At 35.1% G+C, this 18,263-nt stretch overlaps 1 protein-coding gene across 17 annotated transcripts in view; it reads left to right on the top strand.

The window, feature by feature from the left end:
* The window catches only part of LCOR (ligand dependent nuclear receptor corepressor), a 171,605-nt gene that overhangs the window by 105,107 nt on the left and 48,235 nt on the right, over positions 1-18,263 (top strand). For 7 of the 17 annotated variants that reach the window (XM_040624800.1, XM_040624784.1, XM_040624783.1 and 4 more), the window contains 2 exons: positions 89-154; positions 496-575. In XM_040624800.1, coding sequence (XP_040480734.1) covers positions 89-154; positions 496-575 — 146 coding nt within the window. Of the gene's footprint in view, positions 1-88; positions 155-495; positions 576-2,718; positions 2,787-18,263 lie in introns of all 17 variants that reach the window. The other 10 variants (XM_040624787.1, XM_040624793.1, XM_040624786.1 and 7 more) reach the window with 3 other exon arrangements.

Genomic DNA, 18,263 nt, shown 5'->3' with positions numbered 1-18,263 from the left:
TTTTTTTTTTTTTTTAAGCAACAGATTGATAATATTACATTACCATAGGGAGTATTATTGTAATATGGATTTTTTTTCATCCTTTCAGGATTTGAAAGTATTCTTGAAGGGCTGTTTGGACCTGCATTATTAAAAGATCTCAGTTTATTTAAAGGTATTCAATTTTTTTTTTTTGGTATTTCAGATTCTTCCTGGTGACATATATGATACTTTTGTGATTTAAGCCTCCATCTCCTTCTCTTTATTCAGTGTTATGTGAGTTAAAGCTGTATCCCTGTAAGCATCTGTTTGTGTTTTAGTTGAATGCAAATATATGTATTAATAAGGTATATTAACTAGTGAGCAGTTATTAAGAATTTTAAGACAAATAAGGAACCTGTCTACTGTTTAGGGTTTTGTTGTTGTTATTAAAATAAATATATTTGATATTTTCATTTGTTTCATGAAAAATTCCCTTTCGTGACTGTTAATTTAGTATTCCAACTGTTTTTGCAGACTGTGAACCTGAAAACATTTCTGATTGGACTTTTGATGAAAATTGTCTATTCTGTTGCTTGAGAAGAGATAAAGTAAAGGTAACCAAAAAACTTGTGGGACTTATCTATTATCTAGTGTGGTATTTTATAGTTTTTATTTCTTCAAAACTTGATTACTTTTTTGTAGGAAAAGGAAGGCATATCCCATATTTATTTAAAAAGATTTGATAGTAACTCTGTTTTGCTATTTAGACTGTTTCTAGTATGTTGATTAGCCTATTGAGAAATCTATATCCCAGTGTGCATTGCTTTATTTATATAGCTCACTAGGCAGAATAATTAGCTAGATTTCAAACTGTTGGGTGTATTTTAAATATGAAATATATGATAATTTAAGCAATGAGAGTCATTTGTACAAAAAGCAGTAACATGGATCTAGATCAAGTAGTTACTAATTCATGTAGATTTATGACAAACTATGGTTTATGCTTTAGTAGAAGATGTTTCTTTATACTATTTGAACATGAATGCTATTTATATTCAGTTGTAGAAATTGGCAGTATTTTGGGTTTCTGTTTTTAGTGCTTTGTGTTAAACGTAAATGGAGTTTTGGTTTAGAAGCATTTCAATTGTTGGGAATATTTATTAATAATGGTTTCCTATCTATGTTTCTTTTTATGGTACTTCTGTTCCCTGTATTTATTTATTTATTTATTTATTTATTTATTTATTTAAAGTAGACTCCACGTCTAGCGTGGATCCCAGTGTGGGGCTTGAACTCATGACCCTGAGATCAAGACCTGAGCTAGTATCTAGAGTCAGATGCTTAGCCAACTGAGCCACCCAGGTGCCCCTGTTCCCTGTTTTAAAGCTTTTGGAAACATTTTTAATTCCTTCCTTCCCCTTGTACACTTCTAACAGGATCATTGACCAGGTTCTGTAAACTCTTCCCTTATACGGAGTTTATTCATTTTTCCTTCCACAGTCATTACCGTATAGTTTTTACCGTTAGCATTATTTATAGACTACTGAAATAACATGATTGGTCTCTTAGTTTTCTTCAGTCTTTTAAACACTGCTACGAGTTTAAACTCCTTCCCCCCAACCCTCATCCCTCAAATATGTGGAAACATTATCCAACACACAGTCTCCAGTGACTTTTTTCATTGTATCTGGCTTTATTAGCCGAATGTTCTGTGCCTCAATACTCTCCACACATCAGTCCAGTTCTCTTTCTAATGCTGCCCCCCCAGTCTTCTATATAGTTTTCTTTCAGCTAAACTGGTACAATCATTGCTTTTACTATTTAGACTGTAGCATTGCATACCAGTTGTTCTTTATAGCTTGAAATTCCCCTTCCCTTAAGCTTAAGCTTCCACCCTCCTTCAGTATCAGCGGTATACCTCTGCTCTTATTGCTGTTTCAACCTTTCACACTGTTGTAGTATCTATAACGATTATTTGTCAATTAATAGTCTGCCTTATTATGTTCCTGTTTTTCTGTGTTTGTGTCTTGTGTTCTTGACTACATTGTCAACCTCTGAAGACTGAACCATGTTGTATACTTCGTTACCCCTCCTTGTAACCACTGTACCATTATTTACCATTGTTGGCAAGTTGCTTTAAAATCTGAAAGCCAGTTCAAGAGCTTTTCAGTGTTCTTTTGTAGCTTCCTTTTCTTACTTACTGCATGAAAAAGTTGTTATTGTGACTATCCAGGATGGTCTATTATCATTGAATTAATGTGGAGAGTGTTTTGAAATTTAATGTGGTTTGAGAAAGACCATAAATTAAGCAAGTATCAGTGAAGTCGAGGTTGATCATTTTAAACTGTGTGTGTGTGCATGCATATGCATGCATGTTGTGACTATTGAGCAAGTCATTTAATAGGCATTTTGGTGGAAGAGAAGGAGCAACTATTAATTACCTTTTTAAGGGTAGGATTGGGAGGAAAACCCTTCTGTGTTCAGTAGTTGAGAACAGTATATTCTTGTAATATGATTGAGTTTTCCATTGCTATATGAGGGTAAAATATTATGTGAATATTTTTAGAAGATGGAAATAGCAAGGCATGGAACCATGTAGCATTTAAAGCAGCTGTTCTTATTGTTTTAGTTCCTCAATTTCTAGTTGCTTTTCTAATTAGAAAGAATATTTCCATTTGACAATTTAGCTAGTTCTGGGAAAGCTGATATTTTCCATTAGACACTTCACTATTTATCTTTGGCATTTATTTTTTTCAGAGACAGCCATAACATCTATAGTGGAAAATAGGAAAAGAGAGAGCTTGTTTGAAGATGTAACTTGTCAAGTATGTATCTCTAATTGTGTTAGACTTAAAGTGATTGAACTGAAACTTTTAGAAGGCACTTGGAGCATCTCATCTGAGAAGGACTAGAATGTGGAAGTAAATATATCCACTGGGTTGAAGCTTGTACTTTTTAAGGCTGGCTTTAAGATTCCAAAAAGAGGAAATCTCTGCAGAGTATGGTAATAGCCAATAGGTGGCAGCATAGAGCATGATAGTGGAGTCTTGAGTTTGAGGGTGGCATGATGAGATATCCAGGATATTTGGAAAAGCTGTTAGAAATATTGGTCTGATAGTTGGGAAAGAAATGGAAGTTATTCATATTTTTTCATTTTGGACTTTCAGTAGATACCGAAGCTGTTAAAACTGATAAAGTAAATGCATACCGTTTATTTATATTTACTTTATAAAATATATAGATAAAAAATACAAAGTAGTCTCTTTGGAAAATAGGATGGGGGTTCAGCTAGAGATTAGTGAAACAATTGTTGATCTACCCTTCAGGATTCTACAGTGATTAGAAAATACAATTTTTAAGGGATCGGAAAGTAACATTTTTTGAACATCTGTGTGCCAGTTACTTTTATTTGTTCCCATTTAAATCCTCACAACAATCGTATAAAGTTGGTTAAAGGCATACCAGTTTTAGAAATAAGAAATTGGAAGGGTTGCAGAGATTATTACAGGCAGTGTCACGTAGCTGGAATTTGATCCATGTTTTTAGAGTACATGCATTTTGATAACATAACTAGGAACAGAATCACAGAAAGTGGAGAGCAGGAATTAAAGTAGAACTTGGAATGATTCAGTTTGAAAGAGAGAAGAGAACTAGAGTGTAGATGGACAAGAGTGTATTTGAAATAGCCACTCTCAGCTGTGCCTAGGAATCTACTAGTGAGTACCTGCCTCACTGGTTGCCTTCTTTCTTTTCTATTTGTTGGGCATATACGAGGCACTCTGTAAAATGTTTACTAAATGAGTAACTTTACTAAATAAGGCTTAATAAACTTAGAGAATTAAATTAATAGCTAACTTTTGAGTGCTTACATGTGACAAGCATATACACACAGTTACCTGTGTGTATTCACTCATAAGGCTTTTAGACATTTTTTAGCTTCTTTGAAATAATTTTAGACTTATAGAACAATTGGAAAAACAATAAAGAGTTATTATATACCCTTTACCCAAACTTTCCAGATGTTAGCATCTTATGTAACCACAATATAATTATAAAAATCAAGAAATTAACATTGATGCCGTATTATTTAATATGTAAACCTTTCATAGTTAGCCAGTGATGTCAGTAATGTTATGTTTCTGGTCCAGGATCCAGTCTGGGTTCACACTTTGTATTTAGTTGTCATAGTTGGAATAGTATTTTTTGCTTTGCCTTTCATATATTTTGAAGAACACTAACATTGATTTGTAGAATGTCCCCTCGATTTAGGTTTGTCTGATGATTCCTCATGATTGAGTTTAGGTTATGCATTTTTGTCAAGAATTCCACAGAATGATGTATCATCCTTAGTGCACCCTATCAGGAAGCATACGGTGATGTTTACCTTCATCAGTTAGTTAATGTGATGTCTGCCAGTTTTCTCTATTATAAGGTTTCTATTTTTTATTCCCCATTCATACTTAATAGATACCTTGTGGAGAGGTACTTTGAGATTTTGGAAATACCTTTCTCATCATACTAGTTTCTCATCATATACTAATTTCCTCATTGTATACTACTAATTCATTCATTGATGAATGTTGCTTGAAAAATTACTATCTACTATTTACCAAATGATGATTTTCTATTATTCTGCTTCTGTTAGTTGGAATTCTACTCTAAGAAAGAGCTTTCCTTTCTCCTCTATATTTATGTATTTATTTGTTTACCTATCAATATGGAATCATGGATTCTTATACTCTGGATTATAATTCATTACAGTCATTTTTTTTTTTTTATTTTGTAGTTCAAATTGTCCTAGATTTGGCCATTAAGAACTCTTTCAGGTTGGTTCCTTATCTTTTTTTGACATGTTTCTGTAATGTTTTCTTTTTTTTTTTTTAAATAGTACTTCTTTTCTTTTTGGCACCAAAAAATGTCCCAGACTTATCTTTGCTTTCTCTGTCTCAACTCTGGATTTTTCCAAGGACCTTAGTTTATTTAGAGAATTGTATAAGAAAGCAAGGTCTAGGTACTAGGTGTCTTTATTGGTACTAGAGAGTCATTACCTCTAGGTCTCCTCAGTCGTCTCAGCTAGGAGATATGTATTTTTACTTAAATATATCTGTATTTCTTTCTGTATCTACTAAAAACCATCTTGTGAGGCTTTCATTAATTGTGTTGATAGTATGAAGAGTTGATCCATTAGTAGTGAGAGGGTGTTGGAGAGTTAGGAAGAATTTATTGTTCCTAAAAATGGACTAATTCTAAGTGATTAATAAATCTGTGGTATGGCTCTGCTTGTTTGGCAGAGATAGAGACAGCTCTTGTAGAGTCAAGAGCATGGATGTTTTACTAACTAGGAATGATGGGAGATAAGATGTTATACCAAAATCTAAAATAATTGTGCTCTAAGGAAGTTTGTTATAAGATTGTTAGTGAGTTTAGTATTTGACTAGCATTTTAGGACAGTGTTTTAAGAAGATAGAATTTGAGCTGCATTTTTGAAAAATACATAAGCAGAGATGAGACAGGCACATCCTAGGTGGATAGCACATTTATTTTTGGATTAACCCGGGATAAATTTAGAGTCAGGTCATGCAGATACCCTTCATTGCCCAGCCAGCTGAGAAATCATGTAACGAGATTCTTTTCATATTTATCATTAGTCTTTCATGTTGCATTTAGTCTGAACATTTTATAATTTTTTCTGGTTCATGAATATACATTAATTAGAAGTTTAGATATATCCTTTTAACATTTTACTTTTATTGCTACTTTAGCACATTGAAAGTTTATAGTAAGAGCAAATGGTGACTCTTGTTACTATTTTCTCATCATATTCCACAACATGTGTTTATGTCCAGTATATTAGTTTGGGTATATTCAGTGCTGCTTGATGTAACTTGTCTGTCTCTTGTCCCAGAGTACCACAGATCATTAAGTATTCATAGTATGTACCATATGAAAGGCACATTGGAAAAAATATATTAATATAATACATATCTATTAGGAATGAGAAAAATAAATATGAGAAGTTTAAAGGTTACTTATTTATGAGATTTAAGTAGATACAGGGCAGAGTTAAGTGGATACCACAAGTTAGTACATGATGAATTAATTGCTCTATTAACTCTACAGATCTAAGTTGTGAGACTTAACCTTGTACTTCCAGAGGCCTTTTATATAGATTATTTTAAAAGATTAGGGAAAATCACTTGACTCAGTGAATCAGTGCTCAGTCCAAGATCTCGTTAAATATTGAAGTGGGTTTTTTTTGAACTCCTACTCTTTTGTGGATTTTTCCCTAAAACAAATAGACCTCAATAAACTATTAATGGGTGGTTAGCTCTGTTGTGTTAAATTTTATGTGGTCGTAGTTAACCAGTGGACTAATCATTTGGCACATTTATTAAATGCCTGGATCTGTGGTAGGCCAGAGAGTATACCAAAGAAGTAAAACACTGATTCCTCCTTATGGACTGTTGGTGAGACCTTGGGTAGCTAATGCAATTAAAGGGGATTTAAATTGGGGAGAATTAAATCATCCATCAGACATGCCCGGAACCAAAGCTCTGATGTAGGTAGGAAACATTGAGAGTAAAATCCCCTCCTTCATTCTAGTATATAATATTCGAAAACATAGTGGATAATACCAGAAAATTTAAGTACTAAAGCACTCGAGAGGCGAAGTGGATGATGCTTAATCAAGGAGATGGAACGCATCCTGAATCTTAAAAGGCTCCATGTTTTAGAGTGGTTTGCTTTGGTAGTCACTTTTAGGTTATAATGCAGAGGATTTTATAGTGAGAAAGTTATAGAAAGCTCTTATAATAACCCAGAAAATGAGCCTGAATTAGGGTCATTGCTGTGAAAATTTATAAGGAAGGTATGTGTGTAAGGAATCTAGAAAAAAGTGAACTTAGCGATTACGTGAGTTTGTAAATAAGAGAGAGAAATGATACTGACAAAGTTTTCCAAGCCAGGATGACTTAGCATGGTGAATTAATAGAAGTTGAGAAGTGAGAAGGGGAAAAGTATGGTGGCCAATTTTTATAGTGAGGAAAATGAGGTTATTAGCTGAAAGCAGTTTGTGGTAGAAGGGAACATTTAATTGGAAGTGTCCAATAGGGTTGTGGAAGAGGAGTTGAAATAAGAGGTCTGAGCTGAATACATATTTGTAGGGTTTCTGAATACATGTGGTGATTGGAATACTTGAGCAGATGAATCTTTGGTGAGGGATAAAATGCAAAATACTAAGAACTGAAGACCTTCATTTTAGGAAGTAGAAGAATCAGATTGAAAGGAAAATAGGATCATAGAATAAATGAGTTGCCAATCTTGGATCAGGTATCTCCCTGGCCCCATACTGTGTGAGGAGTATGAGTTGTGTTTGTTGTACTAACATGGACTCCTATGCTGTTTCCCCAAATGGGCCCTAAATGGGTTGACAAGTACCCCCAAACATACTACAGTGGGCTTTGAGAGAATAGCTTCTCAAGATTATTGGCTATAGGAGCCAGACTGTAAGTCTGACAGGGTTAATGAATAAGTAGATGTTGTTGAAGTTAAGAAATGGATATAGTCTACCAGTTTAAAAAGTTGTCACTGACAGGAATGATAAGAGAACAGGACCAGAGAATTAATGGGCAGTTGGTTTAAGTAAAGGTTTTGTGGGGAGGAGGAGAAAACTTATGTAATGTTTATACCCTTGGAAGAAAAGAAGCTGGAAGAAGGGAAGACGTTAAGGTTATTAAAAGGTGGGAACAGTTGAAGAAGGCAAGATTGTAAGAAAAATCAACAAAGGGGGGCGCCTGGGTGGCACAGCGGTTGAGCGTCTGCCCTCGGCTCAGGGCGTGATCCCAGCGTTCTGGGATTGAGCCCCACATCAGGCTCCTCCGCTATGAGCCTGCTTCTTCCTCTCCCACTCCCCCTGCTTGTGTTCCCTCTCTTGCTGGCTGTCTCTATCTCTGTCAAATAAATAAATAAAATCTTTTAAAAAAAAAAATCGACAAAGGGACCCCTGGGTGACTCAGTCCATTAAGTGTCTGCCTTCGGCTCAGCTCATGATTCCAGGGCCAGGGGATCAAGTCCCGCATCAGGCTCCTTGCTCAGCAGGGAGCCTGCTTCTCCCTCTTCTTTTGCCCCTCCCCCTGCTTGTGCTTTCTCTCACGCTGTCTGACAAAAATAAATACAATCTTAAAAAAAAAATCGACAAGAAATTAGTTACTGAATAGTAATAGGAGATTCCTGTTGAAATAAGAGTACAGTCAGTATAATTGTAGGAGTTAACAGTTGGCAGAAAATAAATGAGGCAAGAAAACCTAAGTATAAGAACCCTGGCTAACTGACTTGCTCACACTGAGGGCAAAGAAAGTTGAGGAGTTCTCAGGTATGAAGGTGATGTTTAAAAAAATAATAAGGGAGAAATAGGCTATAATAACTGTACTCCTCTCATTTGAACTGCTGCTTGCAGTTTTCTACTTTAACAAAAATAAAAGATATTTTCAAGAAAATTAATAAAATTGCCTCTTCCGGCAATGCTTTTTTTTTTTAACCATTTCTTTGTTGTTGTTTTTTAACGGAAGTATAATTGACATATAACATTAGTTTCGCATATATAATAATGATTCAGTATTTGTATATATTGCAAAATGATCACCACACAGTTACATAGTTAACATCCATCACCACACATAGTTATAATTTTTTTTCTTGTGATGAGGACTTTTAAGATTTACTCTCTTAGCAACTTTCAGATGTGTAATACAGTATTAACTATAGTCACCATGCTGTACATTAGCTCCCCGGATTTATAAATGTAATTGGAATTTTGTGTCTTTTCCGTTGTGTGTAGATAGATAGACCACATTTTTGGTTTTTGTTTGTTTTTTAAGATTGATTTATTTTGGAGAGAGCATGAGCATGGTGGGGGAGGGGCAGAGGGAGAGGGAAAGAGAGTCTTAAGCTGACCCTGTGCTGAGCATGGAACCTGATGTGGGGCTCAGTCCCTCAGCCCCAAGATCACGATCCGAGCCGTTAACCAAGTGCTTAACCACCTGCACCACTCAGGCACCCCTGGACCACATTTTCTTTATCCATTTTGTCCATCAGTGGACACATAGGTTGCTTCCATATCTTGGCTATTGTAAATAATAATATAGTGAACATAGGGGTGCATAAACCTTTTCAAGTTAGTTTTTTTGTTTTCTTTGGATAAATACCCAGAAGTGGAACTGCTGGATCATATAGTTCTATTTTTAATTTTTTGGGGGAAACTCCATACTATTTTCCATAGTGGTTGCACCAGTTTACATTCCCACCAACAGTGCATAAGGGTTCCCTTTTCTCCACATTCTCACCAACACTCATTCTTGGCTTTTTGATAATAGTCATTCTAACAGGTGTGAGATGATACCTCATTATAGTTTTGATTTGCATTTCCCTCATGGTTCATGATGTTTAGCATCTTTCATGTACTTGTTGTCCATCCATATGTCTTTGGAGAAATGTCTATTCAGATCCTCTTCCCATTTTTTTAATTGATTTCTTTGGATAGTAATCCCTTACCAGATACGTGATTTGCAAATATTTTCTCCCATTCAGCTGGTTGCCTTTTTACTTAGTTGATGGTTTCCTTTCTGAGCAGAAGCTCTGTAGTTTGATGTAGCCTATTTGATGTAGGTTTTTTTTGCTTTTGTTGTCTTTGCTCTTAGTATTAAATCTAAAAATTATTCCAAAGACGTCAAGGGACTTGACTGCCTGTATTTTCTTCTGGGAGTTTTATAGTTTCAGGACTTATGTATAAGTCTTGAATCCGTTTTGAGATTTGTACGTATGGTGTAAGACAATGGTCTAGTTTCATTTATTTGTAGTGTGGGCTGTTTAGTTTTCCCAATACCATTATATGGACAGACTGCCCTTTCCCCATGGTGCATTCTTGGCTCCTTTGTTGTAAATTAATTGCCTGTAAATGCATGGGTTTATTTCTGGGCATTCTATTCTCTTCCACTGATCAGTGTGTCTGTTTTTATGCCAATACCATACTGTTTTGATTACTGTGGCTTTGTAATATCATTTGTAATCAGGAAGTGTGAGGCCTCCAGTTCTGTTCTCTTTTCTCAGCAATGCATTTTTAAGTAGGAAGAAATGTCTATCAAGTCTTTTTTTGCCCATTTTTAAATCAAGTTGGGTTTTTGTTGTTGTTGAGTTGTAGGAGTTCTTTCTAAATATTAAGCCCTTATCTGAATTGATTTGCAAGTATTTTCTCCTGTTTTGTAGGTTACCTTTTTATGCTCTTGACTGTGTCCTTTGATGCATGGAAGCTTTTAAAATTTCGATGTCCATATTATGTATTTTTACCTTTGTTACCTGTTCTTTTGGTTTCATTTAAAAAAATACTTATCAAATCCAGTGTTATGAAGCCTTTCCTCCCTATGTTTTCTTCTAAGGGTTTATGGTTTAAAGTCTTTGATCCATTTTGAGTTAATTTTTGTGTATGCTAAAAGGTAAGAACCCACTTTCATGTTTTTGCACATGGGTATCCCATTTTCCCCACACCATTTATTGAACAGTGTCTTTTCTCCCACTAAGTGGTCTTGGCACTCTTGTCAAAAATCATATATATGAGGGTTTATATCTGGGCGCGCTCTCTTTTTTGTAAAGCTTTTTATTTGAGAGAGCCCATGTGAGCCTTGGGGAGGGCCAGAGGAAGAGAGGGAGAAGCAGCATCCTCACTGAACCGGGAGCCCAACTTGGGGCTCAGCCCCAGGACCTGGAGATCATGACCTGAGCCAAAGGCAGACACTTAACTGACTGAGCCACCCAGGCACCGTTGGGCTCTTTTATTCCATTATTTTATGTGTCTGTCTTTATGCCAGTACCATATTGTTTTGATTACTGTAGCTTTGTAATATGTTTTGAAATTAGGAAGTGTGATACCTCTAGCTTTCTTCTTTTTCAAGATTGTTTTGGCTCTTTGGGGTCCCTTGAGTTTCCGTAGGAATTTTAGGATGGGTTTTTGTATTTCTGCAAAAAAAATGCCATTGGGATTTTGATAATGGATATGTTTTAAATAAGTAGGTAGTTTGGGTAGTATTGACATCTTAACAATATTGTGTCTGCTTTTTTTTTCTTTCCTTCAAAAAATTTTGCCAGTTCCATATTTCTAAAGTTAAAATCAGTAGCTATGCATTTCACTTTTATTACGTCAAAAGTACCAGCTACTGTGGTTGAAATAAAGGTACTGTGAATGATTGAAAAGTAGTTACAGCCACAGATGCTATATTCAAGGAATTTGTAGTCTAGTGGAGGAGGTGAGGTAAGAAATACACACACACGCACACACACAAATAAAATTTTTTTTTTTTAAGATTTTATTTGTCAGAGAGAGAGCTTACACAGTCAGGGGAAGCGGCATGCAGAGGGAGAAGCAAGCTCCCCACTGAGCAAGGATCCCGGTGCAGGACTTTATCCCAGCACTGTGGGAGCCCAAGGCAGATGCTTAACTGACTGAGGCACCTAGGTGTCCACACACACAAATAATTTTAATACGGGTTATAAAACTAGTACTGTTCAAGTAGTATAGATAATATGCTATAAGAGTTCAGAAAAAGGCAAGATTACCTAGGCTTTTATATTATTATTGCCCCAAATATGCAGTTGGATATCCTTCTGTTTATAATGGTCTTGGGCATCTAGGGACATCCATAGTCGTTATGGAGAACAGATAGAAATTGAAGTTTCTGATTGAGTTGTGGATGAGAATGGGGATAGTATAAACTTTTAATTTTCAGCCAGTGGAAGGATATAAGAAACCCTTGCTATTGACTGTGGTGATGGTTTGCATTGTCTTTTAATATTTTTAGTAACTGTACATGTATAAGGGAAGGAAACTGTAACTGCAGATGCTGACTGTAGATATTGGTAAGTTAAGTATAGTGGTAATAATAGCCATTTGCCACTTATATTTTAGGCTTAATTTCCATGAAAAGTAATAACAGATACACTGATAAGTCATTCATGGTAGGTTTGTTGTATATTTTGAATACCATATTTCATTCGTGATGTGTAGTCAGACTTCAGACTTTGTTTTTTCCTATTCTTTAGCTTGATAGTTTGCTTAACAAAATTGACATATGGTAAGAATTGTATTAAGCACAGCAAGTTTTATTTTGTTAGTGTAAAAAGCAATAATTTACATGAAGTAAGGTTTCTTTTTAGATAACTGACCTTAAAGAGTATGAGCATTTAAAATGGTGGAGCCATTTTCCTTAAGACTTGCTGGCATTTAAAATAATAAGACATAGGAGAGTGGCATTTAAATCAATGAGTTGCGTCTTGTCAGCTCTTTTTAGTTCATTGCTTGAAATGTCAGTAAGCCATGGGTAGCAGACATGGCTGTAGCTATAGGCCCATGATCTATTGGGGTAGGCTTGCTAACATAATTATTACAAAACTTTGCATGCATGTACATGCTTCTAATTCCCAGGTTTTCTATACCATATTGTATGAATTTTTTTAAAGAAATGATTTAAATTTGGAGAACACATGTATAGAGCGAGGAATGGTCTTAAATTTAGATAGGGATGGTCCTAAAATGTTACCCCCTCAGTTTTGTATCATACTCCTGAACTCTAGACCATCTTACCTTCACCAAGTGAAATTTGTAATTATTTATTCCATTTCCTCTTCTGACATATTATCTCTCATAAAGAAAATCAGCAACTATGTAAGTGTCCTTCCCCATTCTTACCCTCCAAAACACCAAAACTCGTAAGGTGACAAATGTTAGAGTTACGAAAGAAACTTGAGGAAATGTTAATTTTTATGTATTGTTTAAAGTTTAATTTTATTAGCTATTATCCTAAGAACGAACTTCCATGCTGACATACTTTTGTTGCTTTATTTATTCAATAATATCCTTGCTATTTCAGGGACTAGTGAAACTACTTTCGTTATAGTTCTTGGAGAAATCTAATAATTCTGTCAGCAAACTATCGTCCGTCTCCAAGTCCAGCCCGTAGCCTGTTTTTGTAATGCCTACAGGCTAAAGAGTTGGTTTAAAAAAACAGGGGTGGGAGGAGATGCAATAGAGACTGTATATATGCCTTCAAATACTAAAATATTTACTATCTGGCCCTTGATAGAAGATGTCTTCCTCTCTTTTGAATATATTCATCAGGTTGTTGAGATATCAAGGAAAGCCTGAAAGTTGTTAACTTCCATATCTTACTTATTATTCTCTTTGCTTTTCGTCTGTTTATCGGAGCAACTCATAACACAAACAGATACAGTTTAATGGCAGGACAGCTGGGGTTATGAAGGAGGGAGAGGATGGGAGAGAGACAAGGGAGATCTTGGCTTGTGGGAGAAAAGTATGGCTTAGCATTTGTCCATCCTACCTTTTTTACCTTTTTCCTTTGAAATAATTTCACTTTTAAAAAATTTTTTTATTAAGTAGGCTCCATGCCCAGTGTGGAGCCCAGTGTGGGATTTGAACTCGTGACCCTGAGATCATGACCTGAGCTGAGATCAAGAGTTGGATGCTTAACCAGCTGAGCTACCCAGGAGCCCCAGAAATAATTTCACATTTATAGAAGAGTTTTAAGAATAATGTAAAAAACTTTTTTTTTTTAAGATTTTATTTCTTTATTTGAGAGCAAGTGAGGGAGAAAGCATAAAAGGGGGGGGGTGGTCAGAGGGAGAGGGAGAAGCAGACTTGTCGCTGATCAGACCCCGGGATCATGACCTGAGCCAAAGGCAGACGCTTAACCTACTGAGCCACTCAGGCGCCCCAAGAATAGTATAAAAACTTTTAAATACCCTTCACTGAGAGTTACCAATTGTTAACATTTTGCCACATTTGCCTTACTATTCATTCTCATTCTTTCTCTCTCAGAGATAGTACATAAAACATATACAGATTTTCCTGAACCATATCAGAAGTAGTTACAGACATCATACCCCTCATACTTGTCCATTCCTCAGTATTTCCTTGTATATTTCCCTATTTCCTAAGAATAAAGGTATCCACTTACTAAACTACACAGTACATTTACCAAAAATCAGGCAAGTTAACTTCAATACGGTATTTAATCTGTGACTCTCATTCAGATTTTACCAGTTGTCCCAGTGACTTCATAGGTTTTTGGTGTTTTGTTTTGTTTTTTACCCCCCTGAATTTGATTTTCTACTCTCTAGTCTCCTTTAATCTGGAATGGTTCTTCAGACTAATTTATTTATTTTAATTTTTTTAATGTAAATTCAATTTAGTTAACATATAGTATTAGTTTCAGGGGTAGAATTTAGTGATTCATCAGTTGCATAGAATACCCAGTGCTGGGGCGTCTGGGTGGCACAACGGTTAAGCGTCTGCCTTCGGCTCAGGGCGTGATCCTGGCGTTATGGGATCGAGCCCCACATCAGGCTCCTCCGCTAGGAGCCTGCTTCTTCCTCTCCCACTCCCCGTGCTTGTGTTCCCTCTCTCGCTGGCTGTCTCTATCTCTGTCGAATAGATAAATAAAATCTTTAAAAAAAAAAAAAAGAATACCCAGTGCTCATTACATCAAGTGCCCTCCTTAATGCCCATCACCCAGTTATCCCATCCCCTCACCCACCTTCCCTCCAGCAACCTTCATTTTATTTCCTATGGTTAAGAGTCTCTTATGGTTTGCCTCCTTCTCTGTTTTCATCTTATTTTATTTTTCCAGACTTTTCTTATTTTTAATGACACTGACATTTTGGAAGAGTATAGTTCATTTGTTTTGTAGAATGTCTTTCAATTTAGGTTTTGTGATAAAATTCATGTCATGATCTTTTAGCAGGAGTACTAAATAAGTGATATTGTATCATTGTCAGTGCATCACATCATGAAGCACACAATGTTAGTTTAGTAGGTGGTGTTTACTTTGATCAGTTGACAAGGTTGATGTTCACTAGGTTTGTCCACTGAAGTGGTTCTTTTTCCTCCTTGTAATTAATAGGTAATTTGTGAAGAGATACTTCGAGACTATGTAAATATCTCTTCTTTACTAAACTTTCATCCACTTTAGTTTTGGTATTGTGGTAATTTCTTGCTGGAATCCGTTATTTTTCTGATGGCTTGAAAATTGTTATTTTTCTAACTATTCCTCTACATTTTTTAAATATCACTTTATACTGTAAAGAAGAGCTTTCCCATTCCCTCTGTCAGTTTGAAGTCAAAATTCTTAGTCTGTTCAAATATATCATCCAGTGTCCCAGGTTTGATTAGTGGGAACCTCTTCAAGCCACCTACTATGTCCTTCTGACATGTCCCCATCATTTTTTGAGCACTTTAATACTTCCTGGTACAGCAAGATACTCAACATTCATCTTGTCTTTTCCCTGCACCAGTACTGGATTCCACTTTTCTAAGGTTATCTGGTTCCTTTGGTGATGCATGTATGCCTTTTTTGACTAGTCTGCATACAACTTCATTAACAAAGACCAGCTTTTGGGCAAGACTTAGCCTCCTTATCTTGATTTCTGTCTTAAGATATAGCAAAAATAGTGAAAAATAGTGAAATGCCAACAATTCATGGTGACTGATAGTGTATCCAGAATACTATGCAAAAAGTAGATGGCAAGTAAAAAATACTGTTTTTCAACCTAAAAGTATGCTTGCTTGAGAAGAAGGATGTTTATATGAGGTTTTGAAAATAAGTGTCACATTTCTTTGTGACTCTAAAAATGTAAGTAAGATCATTTGTTTGATTTCAAGTGCCAAAAATCAGTGGTATGTTCTGTATCTTGTATCTTTAAAACTGTGAACCTATTTTTAAAGATTTTTAATGTGGTAATATTTATATGCAGTAAAATTAATCCATTTAAGAGTTCAGATTAATAGATTTTGGTAAATGTATACAGTTGTATAATTACCAGCACAGTCAGGGTTCAGGACAGTTCCCTCACCCTAAAAAAGCTTTCTCATGTCCCTTTATAGTCAGTCCTTTTCCTGGACCCTCCAACTCAGTCAGTCACTCTAGTTTTACCTTTTCTAGATAGAATTTTATATAATAGGAGTCATACAGTATGTAGTCTTTTATATTTGACTTATTTCATTTAGTATAATTTTTTGATATTTATTATTTTTGTATATACTCTTATTCCTTTTTATTGCTGGGTAGGTCTCCATAGCATATATCTGCAACTATTTGTTTATCCCTTTACTTTTTTATGGACTTTTGAGTTGTTCCCAGGAGTTGGCTATTAGACTTACTCACATATAAACCTTTGTACGTATATTTTCATCTTATCTCAGAATTGGAATTACTGGGCAGTATTATAATTGTATATTTAACCTTATACTACCATATCATTCACCAAATTAATTTAACCATTTTGTGATTCCATCAGCAATGTATGGGAATTCTGATGTTCCCCATTTTGCCAACATTTGGTATTGTTAATCTTTTTTTAGCTTTACACATTCGGGTGGGTCTGTAGTGGTGTCTCATTGTGATTTTAATTTTCATTTCTTTGTTGATTAGTGATGTTGAACATCTTTATACATATCTTATGTGAAACATTTGTTTGAATCTTCTCCATTTTTAAAAATTTATCAAGTGGTATCAGTTCTTTATACATTCCATATAAGACTTTTTGTCAATTTTTTCTTTTAAAATTCATGTTTTTTATGTCCTGTTCAAGAAAATCTCATGGTTTCTCTTAGAAGCTTATTAGTGTTGACTCTTATGTTTTGATATCTGATACATTTCTAGTTAATTTTTCTGTGTGGTGTGACTTTTAAGTGTTGAGGTTTATTATATTTCATAAGATAATCCAGTTCTGACACCATTTGTTGGGAAGACCTTCTTTCCCCCTATTAAATTCGTTGGCATCTTTGTTGTGTCAGTTGACAATATTCCTGTGGGTATATTTCTGAACTCTGTTATTTGCCATTGAACTATATGTATTTTTACACCAATACCACAGTGTCTTGATTAGTGTATCTTTATGTCTGAAAATCAAGTAGTACTAGTTCTCCAATTTTGTTTTTCCTTTTCAGACTTGTTCTGCTAATCTAGGTCTTTCTGCATGAAATTTTAGAATCAATATATCAGTTTTTCAGAAAGTCTTTTAGAATTTTGGTTAGGATTGCATTGAATCCGTAGAGCAATTTTGAGAGAATTACCATATTAGCAACATTGAGTCTTCCAGTTTATGATCATAGTTTGTATCATCTTTATATCTTCTTTAATTTCCCACTGAAGTGTTTTGTAGTATTGCTTCCCTTTAGCCTGAAGAATTTCCTTTAAGCATTTCTAGTAGTACAAAGAGATAGCAACTCTTAAGTTGTAGGGAAAAGTATAAACTTCTTATTTGAAAACATCTTTTGGATATTTGTTTTATGGACATTCCCAAAAGCTAGTAAAAGTTAATAAAAGAGTATACTGTATGGATTGTGTGTAGGTGGAGATAACTAAAAGCTTAATAAAGAACTTGAGGTCTTTCCTATTGATGATCTCAACCCATTGGGTAGTAAGTCTCCTTTCCTGCTTTGGGTGATTGGATTGGATCATCATACCACACAGTGTTGATGACTTCTGCAGCTGTCTTTTCTCTACCTCTCCTTATCACCTTCACAGCTCCCTTAAAAGAAATTACCTTAACAGGATATTGGAAAATTGACACAAACTTGTGAAACTACCAGGAAACATAGCATTTGAAGATAGATGACCTACACTTTCCCCGAAAGCTATGTACAAAATTAACTTTTACACAACACACGTTTCTCCATTTATGCCAGCGCTGGCAGCTAGAAAATAAAGGTAACATCCTTCTCATAATGACAATAAACATGTAAAATAATAAATATGTGGGAACTATATGAATAAACAATAAATTTTAATCGAGATCCATTAAAGCCCACTTGGATAAATGTAAAGCAACTCCTAAAAGAGAAGACTAAATATTTTTAAGGGTGTTACATTCTTCCTGAAATACTTTCTAAGTATAATGCTATTCAGATCAAAACCACAATGTCTTCTTTGGGGAGCTGGTGGTAATGGGGAAAGAGTTGACTAAGTTATTTTAAATATAATCTGAAAGAATAAAGCTAGAATGGCCAAGACATTTTGAAAAATATGAATAACGAGTAGGGATTTGCCTTCCCAAATACTAAGACTTGCTATAAATACATAATAATTTTTTAAGTATGGTACTTTTTTCACTTCTTTATTAAGGAGAGAGCTTTTAAAAAAAAACATGACTACTCCCTACCACAGAGATACAGAATCAGATGCTTTGACAGTATGTTTTAGGCATATATGCTTTTAAGAAGCTCACAGTAGGAAAAAAAA

The sequence above is a fragment of the Ursus maritimus genome, unplaced genomic scaffold (genome assembly GCF_017311325.1).
Source record: "Ursus maritimus isolate PB19 unplaced genomic scaffold, ASM1731132v1 scaffold_7, whole genome shotgun sequence".
Taxonomy (NCBI): Eukaryota; Metazoa; Chordata; class Mammalia; order Carnivora; family Ursidae; genus Ursus; species Ursus maritimus.
Note: the sequence above shows the minus strand (reverse complement) of the source record. Positions and strands in the feature narration are given on the sequence as shown.